The 19245-nt window shown below is 35.5% G+C and overlaps 2 protein-coding genes across 2 annotated transcripts; both read right to left on the reverse strand.

Moving 5' to 3' along the window:
- Nucleotides 1–2640: 2640 nt before the first annotated feature.
- Nucleotides 2641–5721, reverse strand: LOC102629789 (hypothetical protein). The gene is made up of 5 exons (XM_006487303.4): nucleotides 5450–5721; nucleotides 4408–4580; nucleotides 4010–4073; nucleotides 3106–3199; nucleotides 2641–2961 (listed from the first exon to the last, which is right to left on the reverse strand). Exons 1-5 carry the CDS (start codon nucleotides 5652–5654, stop codon nucleotides 2847–2849), a joined length of 651 nt encoding a protein of 216 aa, XP_006487366.1. The 5' UTR covers nucleotides 5655–5721; the 3' UTR covers nucleotides 2641–2846.
- A 1656-nt stretch (nucleotides 5722–7377) lies between these two features.
- On the reverse strand, nucleotides 7378–17958 carry LOC102630078 (zinc finger CCCH domain-containing protein 19-like). Its single transcript, XM_006487304.4, has 10 exons — nucleotides 16237–17958; nucleotides 16051–16130; nucleotides 13742–13929; nucleotides 12339–13266; nucleotides 12115–12242; nucleotides 11648–11707; nucleotides 11508–11558; nucleotides 10255–10325; nucleotides 9787–9941; nucleotides 7378–9688 (listed from the first exon to the last, which is right to left on the reverse strand). The coding sequence occupies exons 1-10, from the start codon at nucleotides 17763–17765 to the stop codon at nucleotides 7542–7544; spliced, it is 5337 nt and encodes a 1778-aa protein (XP_006487367.2). The 5' UTR covers nucleotides 17766–17958; the 3' UTR covers nucleotides 7378–7541.
- Nucleotides 17959–19245: the final 1287 nt, after the last annotated feature.

The following is a 19245-nucleotide window of genomic DNA, read 5'->3' on the forward strand; positions in this document are numbered from 1 at the left end:
GGATTATAATTTAGTTAAATAAGATGAGGGTTTTACTTCTTTTCCTATTTATATTAAACCAACCTATCCTAGGTAGAAGTCCTTAGTGTTGTTGGTAATCAAGATGAAGATACTTCTACTAAGAATGCTCTCATAGATTCAGCCACTATCACTTTTGACCTTCAAGCCATTCACTCCACTTTCCAGTGCTTGGATGTCAAATGAAGACAATTTTAGATTTTTTGGGTTGAGTTGAACGCATTGAACACACTTTTGATGACATTAGGCATGTTCACTATCCTTGATTTGTTTACTTTATACCCCCCTTGTTCATTAGTTTTGATTTTCGTCTAGCTTAGGATGTTGTTCCAATTTTTTGTTTATATTCTTTATCATGCTTTGGCACCTTTTGTCAAAAGGGGGAGAGAACGTATTTTAGTTTTTATTGCCTCGTGAAAACGGAAGAGTAGTTCTTTATTTTGTTCAAACTTTATTTAAATTTGATTTCAATAATAAAGGAGGAGTTTGTTTATATGTTCATTGAATTTATTATTCTTTCTCTAAGGGGGAGCTTGTTTGATTTGCATATGATCTTTATTGCTTATTTTATTATGTATTATTGCTCTCATCATCTATTGATATGAGATTATCTATCTTAAAGGGAGAGTTAATTTTCCTAATTGAATAATAAACATGAGCATTTATTTAGAGATGATTTTTGTCTTTAACTAACGGTGACTAAGTATCTTTGTTTTGGTGAGTTTTTTGTTTGCTTTTGTTGCTTATGAGTGGATTATTTCTTGTGATTTCTCTTGCTTCTACACACACCATTTGAAAGCCAAATAATTGGTTAGTTTATGTTTGACTACAAGATTGCAAACGGGGGAGATTGTTAGGGTTTTTATTAGTGGCATTATTGTGTCAATAATATTGTAATTTATTTGTTTCTTTTACTAGAGATTTTGTTTCCTTTTATTCGAGATTTATCTAATCTTGGGAAATAATTAAGATTAGATTATGTGGACTATTTAAGAATATTTGTGGAGGCATAGAAGAAGCAAATTGACGTATACATAGGATTCCATATCAAAGAGTTCCAAGTAAAAATAACTACTACTTTGATAAGTATATCAAGTATTTATAAAATAATGGACTATCAAGGAAGTATATTCTAATATCAAGTATTTTTGAAATATTAGACTCTTAAGGAAGTATATCTTAATATTGATATACTAGGATTTAGGTGCAATACCACTCTTACATAAAGAGAAGTATTTCACACATTAAAATAGTGAAGAAGACATATCGTAGTTTATATCAAAGAAGCAGCTAAAGCAGAGAACGAGAAGAAACCTATTTGGCCACATATGATGCTTTATATCTCTATGGTGTTTTAGTCTTCTTCATCTAGTTTTCATCGCATCAAGTCTTTTTATTAGACCTTCTTTATATTTACTTTGGTTTCTTCGGGACAAAGAGGTCGTTTATTGTGTCGAATTTGTTGTGGTTGTCTTGGTCATTTGTTAAATTCTATATAAATTTAGAACTTCAATAATGTAAATATATAATATTTTAGTAGATATATAAATTTTACAATAATAATTTACAAAACTATTTGTGTGTGTGTGTGTGTGTAATCATTCTCTAGTGAGGGTATTAAAGTGAAAATGCTAGTAAAAAATAAAAAAACATAAATTTTAATATACTAATAAACAAAAAATATATATTTTTCAATGTATTGAAATTAATTTTTTTTCATATTTTGGTAACAAAATGAGGATGTCTTCACTATAAAATAATTATATATATATAATCTTCTCAAGTGCAGGCGCCCTTATTTTTTTAATACGGACACACTCTTAAATCGTACAGTTTAAGATAATTAGTTTTGAATGAACTATAAAATCGTGCAATTTAAAAGAGTTAAAAACTAATTCTCTTAAACTGCATAATTTAAAAGTGTGTTCTCATAAAAAAAAAATGATGGTGTCCGCATTAGAGAATAACTATATATAGGATCATAAACTTTGTTCAAGTTTGAGAAAGTTGTTACGTCATATTGTACAATAGTGTAATGCCTATTATACTATTACATTATGTGGCATAATAATTTTTTTTATTTTAATAAAATGCAGGAACCCTCACAGAAAAGTACTCATAATATATTATTAAAATGATGGAAAATTATTATGATATATGGCATAATAATATCATAAACATTACACTATTACACAATATGGCATAACAATTTTCCAGACTTTAATACAATGCGAAAACCCTCGTTAGAAAGTTTACATATACACACATAACTAAGTTTATATATACACACATAATATTTGATGTAAATCTTAGTTATATATACAAATTGTAAGTTAATTATTAAATAACTCATTTATTTTCTAAGTCTATCTCAGACCTTGTGACATTGATCTTTTTCTGCCATGTTATGTTGGTGAAGACCGGTCACCTCAATCCTACGAAGCTACTTCTCTGATACACCCGTTGAATATTTTAATACGGTTATATTTTAATATGATTATAAATTTAATACAACATGAAATTGACACATCATGAGCATTATTAGGGATCCCGTTTCATTTTGTCTGCTCTACCCACAAACAACTAAGTATCCCAAAACTTATCCCAATCTGTAAAACGAAATGAAGAAATAAATAGTTAATAAATAAGACCAAAATTGAGTTTATTACAACGAATCAAATAAAATCTGCCACTTTTCTCCTTACAACGTACGAATTAAACATAATATTAATTAACAAGTACAGAAGAAAGGCCATTTCTTGGACGTTTGCTTTCCTTCTCATTACAACACATTATATATATTATGTGGAAGTGAACAGCAATCTTTGCTACTTCCTTCTGTAAGGGTACAGAATGTCTTCCAATGTCTCTTTTATTTGGTTACCAACTTTATTCACATTTTTTGCCACGCCAGCTGCAACCAGTCCTGCATTCCTTTTAAACCTGCACATTTAGTTTAACACACAGTTTAACACACGAGAACAGACTTAAGAGGTTGGATCTTTTAGCAAGTATGAACTTCACTGGAATGTCGAAATTACATCAACAATTGTCTAAAATTCATCAATTGGGTTTTGGCTGTCTTACCTGTTCCAGTACTCGTCTCCTGGAAAAGGTGCTGGCTTGTACGTTCGAGGTTGTGGTTGAGGTTGAGATCGAGGTTGAGGAAAAGAATGACTCTCTAATGAAGGCAAAATAGCATGAACAATTAGTTAAGCAGAAACAACCAAAAGCATAAAAGTAACGGAAAAATTAGTTGACTAATATTAGAATCTCCTGTTATGAATGATTTTAATCACTTTGACGTAGATGTAACTTTGAAAATATGATAAAAACAGCCAGAAAGTCCAGCAAGAATGAAACAAAATATTAAAGGAAAAAAGAAGAGCAACTCCACATTCTTGTTGAAGAATAATGCATATAATCATTCTATCATGTTTTACATTTGTGAAATCAACGCCTCCACATCTCAGTAGAAGAATAGTGGCAATTAAAAATCATTTGAAATCAATAACTATTATAATACATCTTTGGAGATATAATGACCAAATGCTGCAACAATATTTTCCTTTCCACTACCACAAAAACCAATAATAATTTTCAAGGATATGCCAACCACCAACGTAGATGCATAATTCTCCTCAACTCTGTGTCCAAGGCCCAATCAAAGCACCTAACATTTTTCCAGTAAATCTGATAAACTCGTTTATATAGAAGTGTTTCTTTCCTAAATCTTCTACAACAAATTAAACCTCAGGCAAGCCAAAGCCACATTCTAGAATGCAGATAGAATGATCATAACACTTCCATGGCAATGCATGGTATACAACTTCAGATAAACTGAAAGTGTAAATCCACAAGCCAATAAGCTATATTAGTTTCAACAGGCACTCTGAAGTTCATCTAGAGGTAAAACATATAAGTGTATAACTAGGAGAGTAAGAGAACCTTTGCTCCATTTTAAAGGGACAAGAAAAGAAACTCTCAATACCTTCACTTTTACGAACATGAGCAGGAACATGGTTGGCAGTTGAAGGGCTTCTGTCCAACAGTACCTTAAGAAAAAAAAAACAAATAAACAAATTTTAGTTTATCCCTTAAACAAAAATTCAACTTGATTTGAGAAGTATAAAAGTCATTGAAATTGTCCAACACTAGAAAATTGCGTAGACAAAACCAAGATAATAAAAGAAATTTATGTTTCTTTATAAGACAATAAAACATTGAATAGTTTTGAATGGAGAAAGATAAGCTACTACCCAATGCTTAGCAGCTTCTATAAATACCGACCGCATCCTAAAATTTGCGATGCAAGAGGTCCCCAGAGTTTCTTATTAGAACATATCTGAAAGTAAACAATCAGAAAATGAGATTAAAAAAATGCATCACCTCGAGACCAACACAGAATGGCAGTTCTGCTTCTTTACTATCCCGCTTATCAGTTGAAGAATCCTTGTTGTCCAGGAACACTGAGTAACCAACACAACCATACTTGAAATCTTTTAAGGTACGGCCCTCTTTGGAAGCTTCCAACTCAGTTTCTCCAACGATGTACCCAGGGACTGCTCAAACACCTCAAAATCATGGAATGAATAAACATACTTCTGAAGAAGTGAGATGTCAATAAGATGTGTGCGTTTGTGGAACAAAGGGCCAAAATTAAGCAGCATAATACACAAGAAACGCCATTAGCAATGTATGTCAATGGAAGTCTAAAAGTTAAGCAGCATAATAACATGAAAGACAATCGCAAGAAACACTTGAGCATCAATTGGAGCAAATCAGAGCTAATATTATACCATTCTTAGCTTTAAAGTGCAACCTGGAATACCAACCGGTCTCATACAGTATGCCAATTATCAGAAGTTAACCAAAACTTGCAATCATTTTGGGATATACAAAATAAACAATTTAGCGTTCAATAAAACTCAGACCACAACAAGTGCATAAGTCTAACGAAATTCACGGAAAATTTGATCAGAGATATACAATCATAGCAACAATTTAGCACCAATACAGCCCAGAAACAATAGAAGAAAAGCTGTATGTCCTTTTATTTCATCATCTCTAAGAACACACAAGTGCTTACAGCATGCAATGATTAATAAGCCTAACATCCAAACTCACTAATTCATATCACTCCAATTGTCCCATTAAGAAGGCATCCAAAATTTCAGCAAATTTTCCCGTTCTTTCTATTACGTTTAACTTCAAATTTCATAACCAAGGATGATCGATTACACTATCGCACCCGAAATCAAACTGCATCAATGCGAATAAACATTAGCACTAAGTCTGAATTATCATAAGTTTGGATCATAAAACCTCAAGCGTTCTTTTTTTTTTTTTCATGATTCGTAAGCTAACAAGCAAACAGAATCAAGGCAATCAAAATAAAATACAAATAAAACAAACCCAATAGAAGAAAGACCTTCATTTAGGGTTCTGGGGATGCCAACACAGATGGGGTTGTGAGAATTGGATTTGAGAGCAGAAGAGTAATACAAACAACCCTTGCATGACTTCCCTTTCAGCAATTTGCCCTGATTAGTTTCCTTGTAATTGCTTGAATTAGGTTTAGGGTTTTGATTTTGATTTTGGAGTTGTTTAATTTGCTCTTCTTTATCTTCCTCCATTGGATTTGTCGATTTTTCACTCTTTGCTTGCAACACCAACACAACACAAGACCAAACTGTTGAAAGTACTTGGCTCTTCCAATAAATAAATAAAATAAAATTTATTTCTGGCAAAATTGAATGGCATTTGAGTAAATTTTGTTCTAAATTATTTTAAATCAGGAAATAAGATTTTTAGGTTTCATTTTATATATCTTACTAAATAAAGATTATTTAAGTAAAGTTTTTGTTAGTGAAATTTATATTCAATAAATTTTATTTTGGTTATCAATGAAAATTCTTATTAAAAATTATAAAATTACTTTTAGCGTGGGACTATTAGCACTCCCATAATCTTTTTTCTTAACCCTTTTTTTGTGAAATCTTATTTTAATTCCCAAAATACCCTTTTTTCATTTTTTCAGTTTCTTTTCTGATTCAAAAAGAAAAAAAAAACAATTTCTTCCAACCAACTTCGAGTGCAGATTTTTTTTAACAATTTTTTGAATGATTAAAGCATATATATTTAATTGAAAAAAGATCATATGTATGTATGAATTAAGTAGAATTAAAACTTAACAGTGGACTCAAATAATTATTATGTAATTTTTTTGATTAAAAAATTAGAATGCAAAAGTATTTGTGAGCAAGCAGAAAATGTAAGGGCCCGTTTGGAATTATTTTTATGAGGTTTAAAAATTTAAAAGTTAATTTTAGTGTTTGGTAAAAAAAAAATTAAGATCAGTTTTATCAAAATTAATTCCTCCTACAACGTATTTTGAAAAGTAGAGAAGAAGCATTTTTTAGATTCTGATTAGAATTAATTTTATCCTTTAATACAATTTTATAAATAACCTTAAAATTATTATCGAATCCCAAAATTATCCTTTCAAATTGGAAACTAAATCAATATTCTAATAAATTTTTATTATAATTCATCAATATAAATTTATTAATATCAATTTGTTGGTTGAATTATTATTAAATTTGTTTCACTATATTATAAATTTAATTATCAATTGTTTTAAAATAAAAATAAAAAAATAAAATCAATATATTATTAATTTTATTTTTAGTAAAAAATTATTATATGTATATGTTTTTATATGTATAAGTAAATTTTATCCTACATTATATATATTGTACTCATTTATTTTCTTTCAACAATTTAAAATAAAATTTATCAAATGTTGATAAATTTTAAAAGTAAAATTTATCTAACACTTAACCAATTTTCTTCACAATTGATTATTTTCATAACATAACTAACAAAAATTATTTAAAAAATTACAGTATTTCCAAACTAACCCGAAGAGGCTTTGGTGCAGTTGAATGGATGTAAAAAGTTGGAGGGACAAACATAAAGATATACTTAGATTTATTTTGTCTAATTGCATTAGGAGAGGAGTTTTATAAGGAGCACCGACGGGTGCCAATAGTTAATATGGATGGCAGGCAACCTTTCCACAGAGACTCCAAATGATTCTGTGATCTTTGACATTTTTTTTTTAATTCTGTTTCAGCAACATAAAAAAAGATGAAAAGAAGATTGCAGATTATTAAAATGAATCAACCACACGCAGAAAGATGATATACTACTGGCACATCAACTCATTTGGGATCACAGAACCCAGAATAATCCTAAACCCGGATCCATCACCACATGCCGTCACCAACAACCTATTTATACCAATCAGCTAACAATTAAATAAGAAAAATGAAATTTAAAAAAAAAATCAGGAGATGGAAGAATGGACAATGTTTATGGGAAGTGAGATTCTACAGCTACAAAAAGTTAAATACTATGTATAAGCACTGAGAGACATAATGTGAGGAAATTTCTTCAGATGAAAATATACTGTACAGATATGACTGCTCTATCCTCCGCTGTAAGTAAATACCCAAAACTCAAGTGTGTAGATAATCACATTGAGATCCTTTCTTGCAATGCCCACTCTCATGGAATTTACACACTCTCTGCCCTTTATTAAAATGAGGTCTGGATGAATCTCCACCTCTGCTGCCAAATGACGGCTGTCTATTCCAAGGTCTACCTCCACCATAACCAGAATCTCCACCGTGAGAACCCCGATCTCTTTGATTCGAGAACCTGTCTCCGCCATTGTTCTGGTCACTACCCCACATGCCTGGATTCCCTGCCGGTGCCCCCCAACCAGGATTTCCATTTCCAGGTGGTGGCCCTTGCCCAGGTGCAACCCACCCGGTATTTGCATTTACGGGTGATGGTCCTTGACCAGGCGGTGCCCAACCAGGAACAGCATTTTTATGTGCTTGGCCCTGTGCAGGTCCAGCCCAACCTGAATGTGCATTACCAGGAGCTTGCCCTTGGGCTGGAGCTCCCCAGTTCATGTTTGTACTTGCAGGTAGTTGTCCTCCCCAACCCATGCTAGGATTTGCAGGCATTTGCCCCCAACCAGTATTCTGACTCTCTGGCACCTGTCTTGGCACAGCACTTTGATTACCTGCAACACCCATACCCCAAGGAGTGATGGGTTGAGCAGGAGACTGGACATTTGATTGACTAGGAACAGGAGCTCTCCATGAATCAGAAGCTGGCATACCTGATTGGCCTGACACAGGGAAAACTCCAGGTGAATTACCTGTATTGAAGGTTGAAGCATAAGGTTGAGCATAAGCAGGAGACTGAGCAGGTATAGAAACTGGATTATTTGGCTCTAGCTTCTGGGATGAAGCACTTCCCCAGCCTTGAGCTCCAGTCACAGGTTTGGGAGAAGGAGCCATCATCTCCGGCCTAGCAGCCAAACCAGAACCCCATCCATGACTTTCAACAGGTGTAACATTTGCACTCACACTTTGAACCAAAGTTTGGAGATTAGCACCAATACTTTTTATATCGACACCAGGATTCACAGAGGCAACAACCGAACTGGATGCAGGTAGCTGGTGGGGACTGACCAGCACCCTCTGTGATTCAACTGTTTCGGGCTTAGATGCCGAAGTCACTCCATGAGTGATATTTAAACCATCTACATTAACACTCAATTTTGATGCAGAAGATGAAGTAGAAAAATTTGGCGATTGCCCAGTCTCCAAACCAGTTGCAGGAGGAGATTGCTTCCCTACATTGCCTGGAAATAGATTGGTCACCATGAGAGAACCAGGTTGATTATTAGGGGTGGGGGACCATTCTTTTTCAAATGTTTTCCCCTTAATTTCACCTGCAGTGCTTTGAGTTGGAGTCGGAGACGGGAGGTTTGTCTCAGATGCCCAACCATCTCTATATTGCTTCGGAAGCTCAAGCGAAGGAGTGCCGCCAGACTGCCCTGAAGAACCTGGAGTACCGTGCTGATTCCAAGCCGTACGATTCTGATCAAAGTTTGAACTTCCTCCAACAGGAGTTTCCATTCCTGGCTGTGAAGATGCTCCATGTGATTTCCCAGAGTATGGGATTGTTTGAGACAGACTGATGTCCACCAAGCGAGGATCTTTATGAAACTTGCCAGCCAATGCATCAGTCAGAAGTATAGAGTCATCCTGCTTCTCGTTAGATCTCCAAATTCTCAAATTTGCAGGGAAATATCCAGTGTTGTTCCATTTCCGCAGCTGGACCATGGAAAATGGCCCTTGAACTTTTCCAGATGGATCCTGGTAATGCCATATTTTCTCTGATTCATTAATTTTGGGAGCAGATTGTGTCACACCTGTAGAGGCAGAAGCTGGTGATTTTTCTGCAACGGCCCTAGAAATTGATTCTGATAATACTACAGAATTGTTTCTAGCACCAGTTTCTAGATTGAGTGCAGTTCTCGGTTTATCCCAACTGTTAAATTGCTCAGTTTCTCTATCTCTTGCTTGATTCCATAAACTTTCATTCACTATCTCGCCACCTCCAACAAGATCATCCCCTTTGTTCGAGAAGCCTTTATTAGATATGTTTCTAGTCAAATCTTTAATCCCACCGGAATAATTCCTTGTCCCACTCAAGGAATCATTTGAAAAAGAACCTCCTTTTCCAGGAGAAATTGGCTCCCTTCCTCTCCTGCTAAAGCCACTACCTCTTGGTCTCATATAGTCTGCATGCACACGAAACAATGTTACAAGAGGAATGTAAACTATGATATTTGTATAAACAGAAGAATAAGTTCAAAATTCAAAAGAAGTCTAAACATGCCTTGTCTCTTGTCATCTGTTTCACCATCATCCTCTTCAGACTCATAGCTTGGATCCATATTAGGGTCTGAATGTATTTCTGGAATTTCCTCCAGTCTACGCTGACGCTCTTCTGGCGTCTTTAGAAGTTGCAACTTCTCCACACATTCTCTAAGCGTGAACATTGGTCAAGGAATACTAAACAGTTTTCCAAAATCACTCTATTAATTGTGAATTCACTTGCATAAACATTCAATTATTGATGAACAGGAATTAATGTTGTCATTTTCTTAGCTAAACTACATGGTGAGAAATAAAACAATAAGCTGGACTGATGGAGAGATAAAGCATAAAGAAAAGAATGGACAAAGACAAGATTGGGAAAGAGGCAAGAGGAGAATTTAGAACTAAAACACAATATCCAGACTGCATGAAAGATTATAACATAATAATAATAAAGTTGCTCATAAACTCATAAAGTAAAGGATATTCCTTTCGGCGCCCTAAATCACTAGCTCGGTCACGGAGATGACTGAGACGCAATATCTCTGCTTCCATCCACTGCAATGGAACAAGAAGTATTACACACCATATGAAATAAAACAGACAAAGGGCAATAGCAATGTCATGTTGTCAGCTATCTACTTCCATTTCTTTTATTCGCTTTACTCAAATTTTAATGGTGAAGTTTCAGATATTGAATCAGGAAAATTTAAAATATTGATTTTAAGGATGTATCATGATGATCTGTAACCTTCTCTCCAAATTCTATTTCTGGCACTCACTTCACAATCTTTTCTTTTCTTTTTTCGTTTGGGGGGGGGGGGGGGGGGGGAAGGGGGAGGGGAGGAATTAGAGAAAGACAAAGACCAGAATCAAAATAATCCTTGAAATCCTGTAGATTTTATTGGCACTTGCTTGTCCCTGAAACCATTTACTTTGAACCTTATATTAATTTACCATTATATATCTAAGCATTAGATCCCCAAAACATTGAAACCATAATAATTACTTAGTACTATGCACGTGAGTTAAAATATTTAATGAAGCAGCGTTCATAGTGTTCTCACGCAGCATTTACATTCTCCTTCTGCAGTACAAATATAAAACAAAAAAATCTTAAAATAACACTAAAAATGGACTATTCTGAACCTTTGCATAGCTTTAAATAACAAGAAAGGGGTCTTGCAATCCTCTTATTCATTATCCCATATATTCCCTCCACTTTGGCACCAGGACTTAACCGAAGGTTGAAGTAAAGACTTTTCTCAACAATTGGTGAGTGGAAGTGAGCAGAAAGGACAGGACGTTGGCAAAACATTGCTTTCTTGCCATAATATGGACAAGACTCCCTCAGCCCGTGGTTAATAATAAGATTTGAAATGTTGGAATTTAGGTAATTTATTCTCATATATTCGGCATTTAGTTTCTCATCCATCTTCTAAATTTAGTTAGAAATGCTTTCTAAGCATCTATATTTTACACTCTTCCACTATTTCTTGGAAGTAATTTCCTCTGGCGATACATGTTATAAGCCAAAGTTATCTATTTGACTTCTTCAGTACTGATAATTGGCAACCACCATGAAGAAAATAAAAATCAAGTTGATTTATTGAATAATCAAAGAAAATGTGCTGGAAATAGAATAAACTTCCTGAAGTGCCATGGTTTTTTCCCTGAATGCGCAGGAAATCAAAATCAAGTTGAGTTAATCCACTATTAAATAACACACAATGAACTTACATCTTTGACTCTGACTTCCTGGAGTGCCATGGCTTTTTCCTGAATGTCTCCCTGCAAGGAACCAATTAAAACATTTAAAGAAAGAACAAATATATAATTCATGGCTGATTCAAAGCAGAAATGGAACGTTGTGGGCTTACCACAGTTAGACGGTTGATAAGCCCACACTTTATGCTCTGGCGGAGACGCTTGCATTCATCCTAACAGATCAACAGAGGAAACATGAATACAAAAAAGAAATTACATGGACATATAATGAAATAGACACATAAACACAATGAATCTCCATAACACAATCTGTAATCCACAATGCTATGACAAACACCCCTCACTATTTGTATATTTGTTTACCTTTTATTTATTTTTCTTAATAATGACGTGTAGTTGTACACTCTATTTTAACTCCCCATCGTATGTTATTCATGAGGAACAAGCTACTTAACTAGCTACTTAAAAAGTGTTCAAGTTAGAAGCCTTCTAATTATTCCCATTTATGTGACTTTCTGAATCCAAAAAAGCAGATGGCAAATTCATCACTTTCTTGGCATGAAGGCAAACAAAAGAGACTAAATGGAGATATAACATGCATGAAATGTTCATTAATCACCTCTGTAAACTCTTGATTTGAGATTATATCAATTGATATGACCTCCGTCTTGTTCAAATTCAATATTTCTAAGAGGATATCGGTTGTCCTTTTGCCCACTTTATATGGTTCAGTACCTTTGCTTGTACCTGTGCAGAGTATCATGATATACTTGAAAATGAAAAGATTTCAAAAAAGACACTCCAAAAATAATATGGCTGATGAAGAGATATCTAGACATGTACCTGTAACTTGTACTAGCCTATACAAATCTTGTTTTTGGTGAGCACTACCAGATATTCTGATTCTTGCAAAGGTACCAACAACTTTGTCGTGAAAAGTTTCAGTATCTTCTAGCAACTCTTCCACAAAATTACGCCGCAAATAAATCAGATTGATGTTGTGCATATCGATTGCAGCATAATCATCAACATTAGATTGAAGTCCTCTGTGATCACCCTTTTTACGTGTCTTGCGTTTCTTATCTTTACCCCCCTTTACTAAGGCATCAGAGCTCCCATCAGCCTCCAACAGATTTGATTCAGTATCAACAACACTCCCCTGAAGTTCATCCACCTGAGAATCCTCCTTTGTGAGAAAGTGAGATTCAAGTAATTTAAGCATTTCAAAATGCCCCACACGTGGTTTCCCAAACAAATTTTGGAGGCGTGCATCACAGATAACATGAGTTCTACGTTGAGGATCCCGGAGCTTATATTTTTTTATATATTCCAAAAGGAGTGTCTGAACATCAAACTGAGATAGAGCTGATTTGTCGCCATTTCTCATGTGCATAACCAAATCCAAGAGCTCCTTCGATGCCCACTCAACACTTCCATCAGTAGATGCCCCTTCACCACCAGATAATTTCACTGTTCCTGGTGACACCTCATCCTTGGCACGGGATTTGGACCGTTTCTTGGCCTTCCTTCTTTTAGAGACAGTTGCCTCTGCATTTCCAGAAGAACTGTCTGAACCATGTCCCCCATCAACATTAGCATCATAAAGTTCGTCAGGTGAACTCTGTTTACCAGCATGTGTATCAGATCCCTTCCAAGGATTTTTTGCACGTGCAAGTTCATCTGAGCTCAAAGAAAGCCTCACTTTTAAATCAAGCCAATAATCCTTAAAGAGATACTCCCAGCTATTTTTGTCATCAAAATCCACTTGGGCCTACAAGATAAAGAAGGAAGAGACTATAAATGGAAAGTTAAATCATCAGCAAATACTAGATTGTTACAAGATTCAAACTCATTACGATATAGTCAGCTTCTGTGCTACTCATAGAAAGTTTTCAATATGTATATCATACTGCCCTGACATGTTTTGATTTTCCAACGAAACAGTCAAATCAACTGTACACGATCAATGCCAAAATCTCCCACCAATCAATAGCCTAGTGCCAATATTAGCTGCTTGCCATTCACCAGAATAATTAAAGGAAGCCCAAGGACACCAACTTGGGTGAGGTCACAGATTCAACATTTCAAATAAATCAAATCCTATTAAAATGATAAACTCTTCGAATACATGTATCAAATAAAATTGTTCAGAGCTATAAAATCTTCATATGAGATGGCCCGCAAAAGAAACAGTAGCAACGATGCTTTTTTTTTTTTTTTTTTTGAGGGGGGGAAAGCATACGTACCGTTTCCTTATTTCCCTGCTCATTCCTTTCAATCAACATCACAGTTTTCATGCATGTCTCACAAAAGCCCTTGTTACCTCTCACACATAAGATGACGGCATCTTTGGTGCACCCTTTGCACAAGGAAAACGTACAAGTGTAGCACATATAGTATGCATTCTTCTCGCAAATGCTGCATAGATGCCAACCTGAATAATAAATAAATAACAACATTCCAATTAGATAGGCAAATAACCCATGTAATAGCCATGTTTTAACAGGGGAATTTAAAAAAACTATAAAAAAAAAAAAAAAGACAAGCACAGCAAAGATATGAAGATTTAAGGTCCTCGAATTAACTATTAAACAAAAGAGAGAGAGCACTAGCAATAGCATGGGCCAGCAGTCACATGCATCGAATATTGAAGAGGAAAAGTACAAAAGCCCATAGATATAACAAAAATCAGATAAACAAAAATACATGCAAGAAACAACAAGTGATAGCAAATGTATTAAAGCAATCCATCAATTCCTTCAAATAGCAAAGAAAAGAGGATAATCGCATAATACACAAACAGTATCCAAATATGACCTTGACCCAGTTTCAGAAACATTGGAAATAGGAATCTGAATTTCCCCATTGCTATAAAAAGTTCATAGGTGGATTTCAAACTGTCAAGGAAGTTTCAGAAGTTTTAGCTATGGTACTCGCTTCATGCATATATACAATAAAGTGAATGTAACCTTGAACACCTTCATCCCATATTTGATTGTTTGTGCCATCAGACAATTACCCCAAAATGTATAATCTTGGACATTGTGAACACAATAAATTCAAACCAAGTAGTAGTCTAACAATCTCACAAGAAACTTTTTCTTTAACAGACCAAAGGTTAAATGGTGATTTGGCTACGTTAGCATTATGATTACCACTTCAAAGTCAAAATGAAGATGCCAGATTGAAGTCAAATATATTTGAAAGTAGTTGCAAAGAACCAGTTGGTTGGCTGATTAGATGGTTCTTATGAATCAACTGGGCAATGTTTACACACAACAAAATTAGACTTGAGTTCTCCTTTCCCTTCCTAAAATTATTGTTATTTCTTAACACAAAAATAGACATTTTCCATTGCCAATTTCAAAGCAGAATCATGTTCAGACTTTCTTTTTTAAAAAAATTGTCACTGTAGACCAAAACAATAAGTGTAAGTTCATTTAAGACGAAGAAATTTAGGAGAGTGTAAATTGAAGTCAAGAAAAAAACTTGTCAGTGCTGGCAATCCATCAATTAGTTCACCATGACAACAAAGAGCATGAACCGACCTTCTCCACAAGAGGCAGAACATAAATTCAACAAATGAAACATAAATGTATTCTCTTAGTTAGTTCAAATGAAAAAGCATTTAAGGCTTATACTGAACACTCTCTTGCATAAAGGTGGCAGTGTAACACTATTGTTAACAACTGATCTTGAGAACCGCTCAAAATCAAAATAAAGCTAACGATATATTCACTGAGTCATAATACATGCACGGCATCGTTCCAAAAATCACATAATTCCAAACTTGCCACACATTTAGCAAGCTTCTAACAAATATAGATACCAAAGAACTGTAACTTGTAGTTTAACAATTGACTTCCGGATCTTCAATGTGTTATGGATCCCCAATGTTGAACCACTAAAAGCTTATTACAATCCAGGGTAGTAATCATGATTTTGCACTTTTACTTGACAGTGGAAATTACCAGTATTGACAATTGCCTTTGGAACTCCAAAAAATTTAAACACTCCTAGTCATCAAAGAATAGAGTACACTTCACATGAAGCACAATAAACCAACTTCATAAGTTTGCAAAACTAGAACATTGTGCTGGGAATATTGAAGATTTTACTTCCTGTCCCTTCACACAAGTCCACCCCTGCAAGCTTTGCTGTCGAGTAGGTCACACCTTTTGCAAAGAAAAGAGGAAGCAACAACTTCAATACTTATAAAAGAACTTGTGTGAAAAAGAAATAAGAGGAACAAGGCACTGCCAGGATGAAGGCATCAACGAATGTATTGAAGTGTTCCTATGGTAAACTCTATTTACATTTCTTGGTTTCAAATACTTGTGGTTAGCAGTAGAAACTCAGTTTCATAATAAAATTCATCATAAACTGGGTTTCAAAGCAAAAGTCTGCATCACCAAGAAGTCAGTGGCCACAAAAGACCAAATGCATGCAAAATGCTAGAAAGTAAAAACAAAAAGAACAAAGAGAATGATGATATACAACTAATTGAATGTTGAATAAAAACAAAAGAAAATGACACAATCATGCAAACACTCACCACAATTCCATCTACCCTTAGCTCGAAAGAAGGCCTCATCGCGATTAACACATGAAGGATGATATGCCTTTGGGCATCCCCTATAAACCCAACATCAAAAACCCCCAATCAGGATTAAATTACGTGAAATAAAAAACAACTAAAAAAAACAAATAAAAATATTGAGGAAGGCACTCATAATGTCACCTGCGATCACAGAGGACAAGGTCACCACCATCAAAGCAAATAAAACAAACATCCTCCTCAGATTTCTTCTTTGAAGGAGCTTTCCCAGGAGACTTGGAATTCTTCCCAACTCGCTTCCTCTTCCCTCCAACCATTGTACTCACTTCCTCCACATCATCACCTGTTCCCATCTCCTCTGCTGTCTCAGCCTTCTCCATTTCATCTCCAATGTTAGCTCCAACCTCCAAGGTTTCTTCCCCCACATCACCCATCTCCATCTCATCTGTCTCAGTGACCTCCAGAATTTCAGTTTCTTCTGCGGCTTTCTCCATTTCCTCCTCCACTTCAGCTTCTCCTCCTGCCACATCGGTAAACTCCATCTCCTCCTCTTGCACCTCTGTTTCTTCTGCTACATTACCAACATCAATCTCATCTGCTATTGTTGCCACTTCCGTCTCCGTCACTGTCACATCTGCCACCTTCTTCTCCTCATAACGCATCGTTTCCTTTGCCAAATCAGCCACCTTTATCTCTTTCTCCTCGTCCTCTGCCACATCAACAACCTTTGTCTCACCTGCAATCTCACTATCCTCAGCTATTTCTGCCCTTCCTTCAGCCACCACTGCCACATCAACAGTCTCTGTTTCCTCTGTAACATCAACTACATTTGGACAACCCACGGTCTCCCTATTCCCTGCAATTTCTGCCCTTTCTTCCATGAGGTCATCCACAATACCAGTCTCCTCTGCCACATTATCCACCTTCTTTTCACCCTCAGTCCGCGACTCTGCTGCCACATTATTCACCTTCATTTCATCCTCAGTCTGCGCCTCTGCTGCCATAATATCCCCTTTTTGTTCGTCCACAATCTCCTTTGCCTCTGTAACATCATCCACCTTCGTTTCATTTTCATTCTCTATCTGCGCCTCGACTGTCACGTCATCCCCCTTTTGTTCATCCACAATCTCCTTCTCCTGCTCCGCCACATCAACCCCCTTAATTTCAGCCCCGACATCAACCTCCTCAAACACCTCAGCCTTTTCTTCTTTTGCCTCTGCCACGTCATTCACGCGCTTCTTACCTTCCGTTTCCCCCTCGTCAATCACATCCTCTTCGGCACCCTCACCACCACCAATGGCCGTTGAAGGCACAACCAAATCGCCGCCATTCACCACATCCTCAGTATTAGCAACAACATCCCCATCCTCTTCACCAACCACCGCAGCAGTCACCACTGGCTCCGAGTCACGTGACTCATCCCCTCCAGAGAACTTCGACTCGTCCAACTCAGCCACAGTCTCGCTCTTCTCCACAAACTCATCATCTAATATCTCTTTCCCATCTCCCAACGATTGCTCTTTCGACGTTAGTTGTAGCGACTCGCTCAACTCGGCCATAGCTTCCGATTCGCATTGCGGCTCGGTTATTCCCTGAACCGCATCGTTGGAGTCCGTAACTGTCGCTGCTGTTGCGGTGAAATTATTCGAGTCATCTTCGACTTGAACAGAAGGGTTCGTTAATTTCGAAGCTTCTTCGTCTTCGTTCTCCATCTTAGAGACTACAGTATTCGATTCAAATTTGAGAAAACCCTAGAAATTGAAATGAAACCCTAGGGTTTTGGGAGCAATTTGTGATTTTTATTTTTTTTCCTTTGGATTTTAGTTAAAAATAAAATAAAATAAAATAAAGATTATGTAGAAAGTGTGACAGGGGGGAGAGAAGGAAGAGAGAGTTACGCAAGAGAATTTGACGCTCTCTAGAGAGAGAGAGGATTTTGTTGCCTCGTACGTGTGATTTTTTAATGGACGATACTATCCCTAATCCGGTGACTTCATGACTTTTTTAACCCCCAAAATGCTGTGGGGCCCCAGTGATGGTTGGTGATTATTCCGTGGTCCGTGTCCATGTGTTTACCCGCGCTTGAAGGACTTTCGCAACCGTGTGATCTGATTTTGACTTCTAATTTCATTTCTGAGATCGTGACCTCATCATACTTGGGATTTATCGGTTCTGACATTTTGTCAAAAACATTCAAGAAGTTATGCACGTATTTTATTTGTTTTACATTTCAAAATAAGTATTTGATTGTGATTCATGAACTACTCATGATATGTTCTGTTTTATCATAGTTAAAAGAAAATTATTTTATGGCATTATAACTAATTATAATTTAATAAATAAAATCATACTTTTGTGTGGGCAGTATTATTTTTCAAAGAGTTTTTAAAAATAAAATATTGTTATGAATTTAGAGCTAGCAAAATTTGATACAAGTCATCAAATTTTTATTAAATGAGTCGGTTCAAGTCTACACAATTATATATAAAATTTTACATACATAATGTTTTATTTATAAAATTCTAAATATAATTAGAATTTTAATAGTATAAATTTATAATATTTTAATAGACATATATGTGTTGAAACGTTGACAAAATTGTTGGTATTTAGCACCTGTTAATACTGAGGATGGGGATGTTGACAAAATTTGGTGACAAATTGGCCAAAGTTGGCACCGACTTTGGAAATTTGACACATGCATGTGGCTAAGTATGCAAAGCTTGAAAAGTTGGCACAAACCCTTAAAAATTTAGATGAAGCATGTGGTTGGAATTGTGAAAATTGGAGCCAAAGGAGTTGGTGAAGCATGGGACAATTTGACAAATTCACAACAACTTTGACAATTTGATAAATTGTTGGTGAACGCCGAATTTGTAATAGTGCAAAATATTTCCTATAAATAGAGGGAGTTTTTTCATTTGTTAAGCATCCCAAAATTGTTAAGCTTATAAGTTTCTAAGCTTTTGAGAGAAGTGAGAGAAGTGTATCTGGAGAATTTATCTTTCTTGTAGAGTGTGAGAGTATTGGGTATATTTGGGTTTCTGGGAAGTGTGATTCGTTACTCAAATATTTGTACTCTATTAATTGTTAAATAGACAATTATTCTTTCTTACCTCCGTGGATGTAGGTTTAATTACCGAATCACGTAATTCTTGTGTCCTTTATTTTTCTATAATTATTTTGTGCACT

This window comes from Citrus sinensis, chromosome 8 (genome assembly GCF_022201045.2).
Source record: "Citrus sinensis cultivar Valencia sweet orange chromosome 8, DVS_A1.0, whole genome shotgun sequence".
Classification (NCBI taxonomy): Eukaryota; Viridiplantae; Streptophyta; class Magnoliopsida; order Sapindales; family Rutaceae; genus Citrus; species Citrus sinensis.

Bases quoted from the DNA above. Each gene is read 5' to 3' on its own strand.
- LOC102630078 (XM_006487304.4), bottom strand. From the start codon at position 17,765: ATGGAGAACGAAGACGAAGAAGCTTCGAAATTAACGAACCCTTCTGTT. The intron at 13,930-16,050 runs GTGAGTGTTTGC...TTTATTATTCAG, and splicing joins TAAGGGTAGATGGAATTGTG to GTTGGCATCTATGCAGCATT. The intron at 12,243-12,338 runs GTACATGTCTAG...TACTCTGCACAG, and splicing joins TAGGCTAGTACAAGTTACAG to GTACAAGCAAAGGTACTGAA.
- LOC102629789 (XM_006487303.4), bottom strand. From the start codon at position 5,654: ATGGAGGAAGATAAAGAAGAGCAAATTAAACAACTCCAAAATCAAAAT. The intron at 4,581-5,449 runs GTCTTTCTTCTA...GTGTTTGAGCAG, and splicing joins CCCCAGAACCCTAAATGAAG to TCCCTGGGTACATCGTTGGA. The intron at 4,074-4,407 runs GTGATGCATTTT...TTTTTTCTTAAG, and splicing joins CATTCTGTGTTGGTCTCGAG to GTACTGTTGGACAGAAGCCC.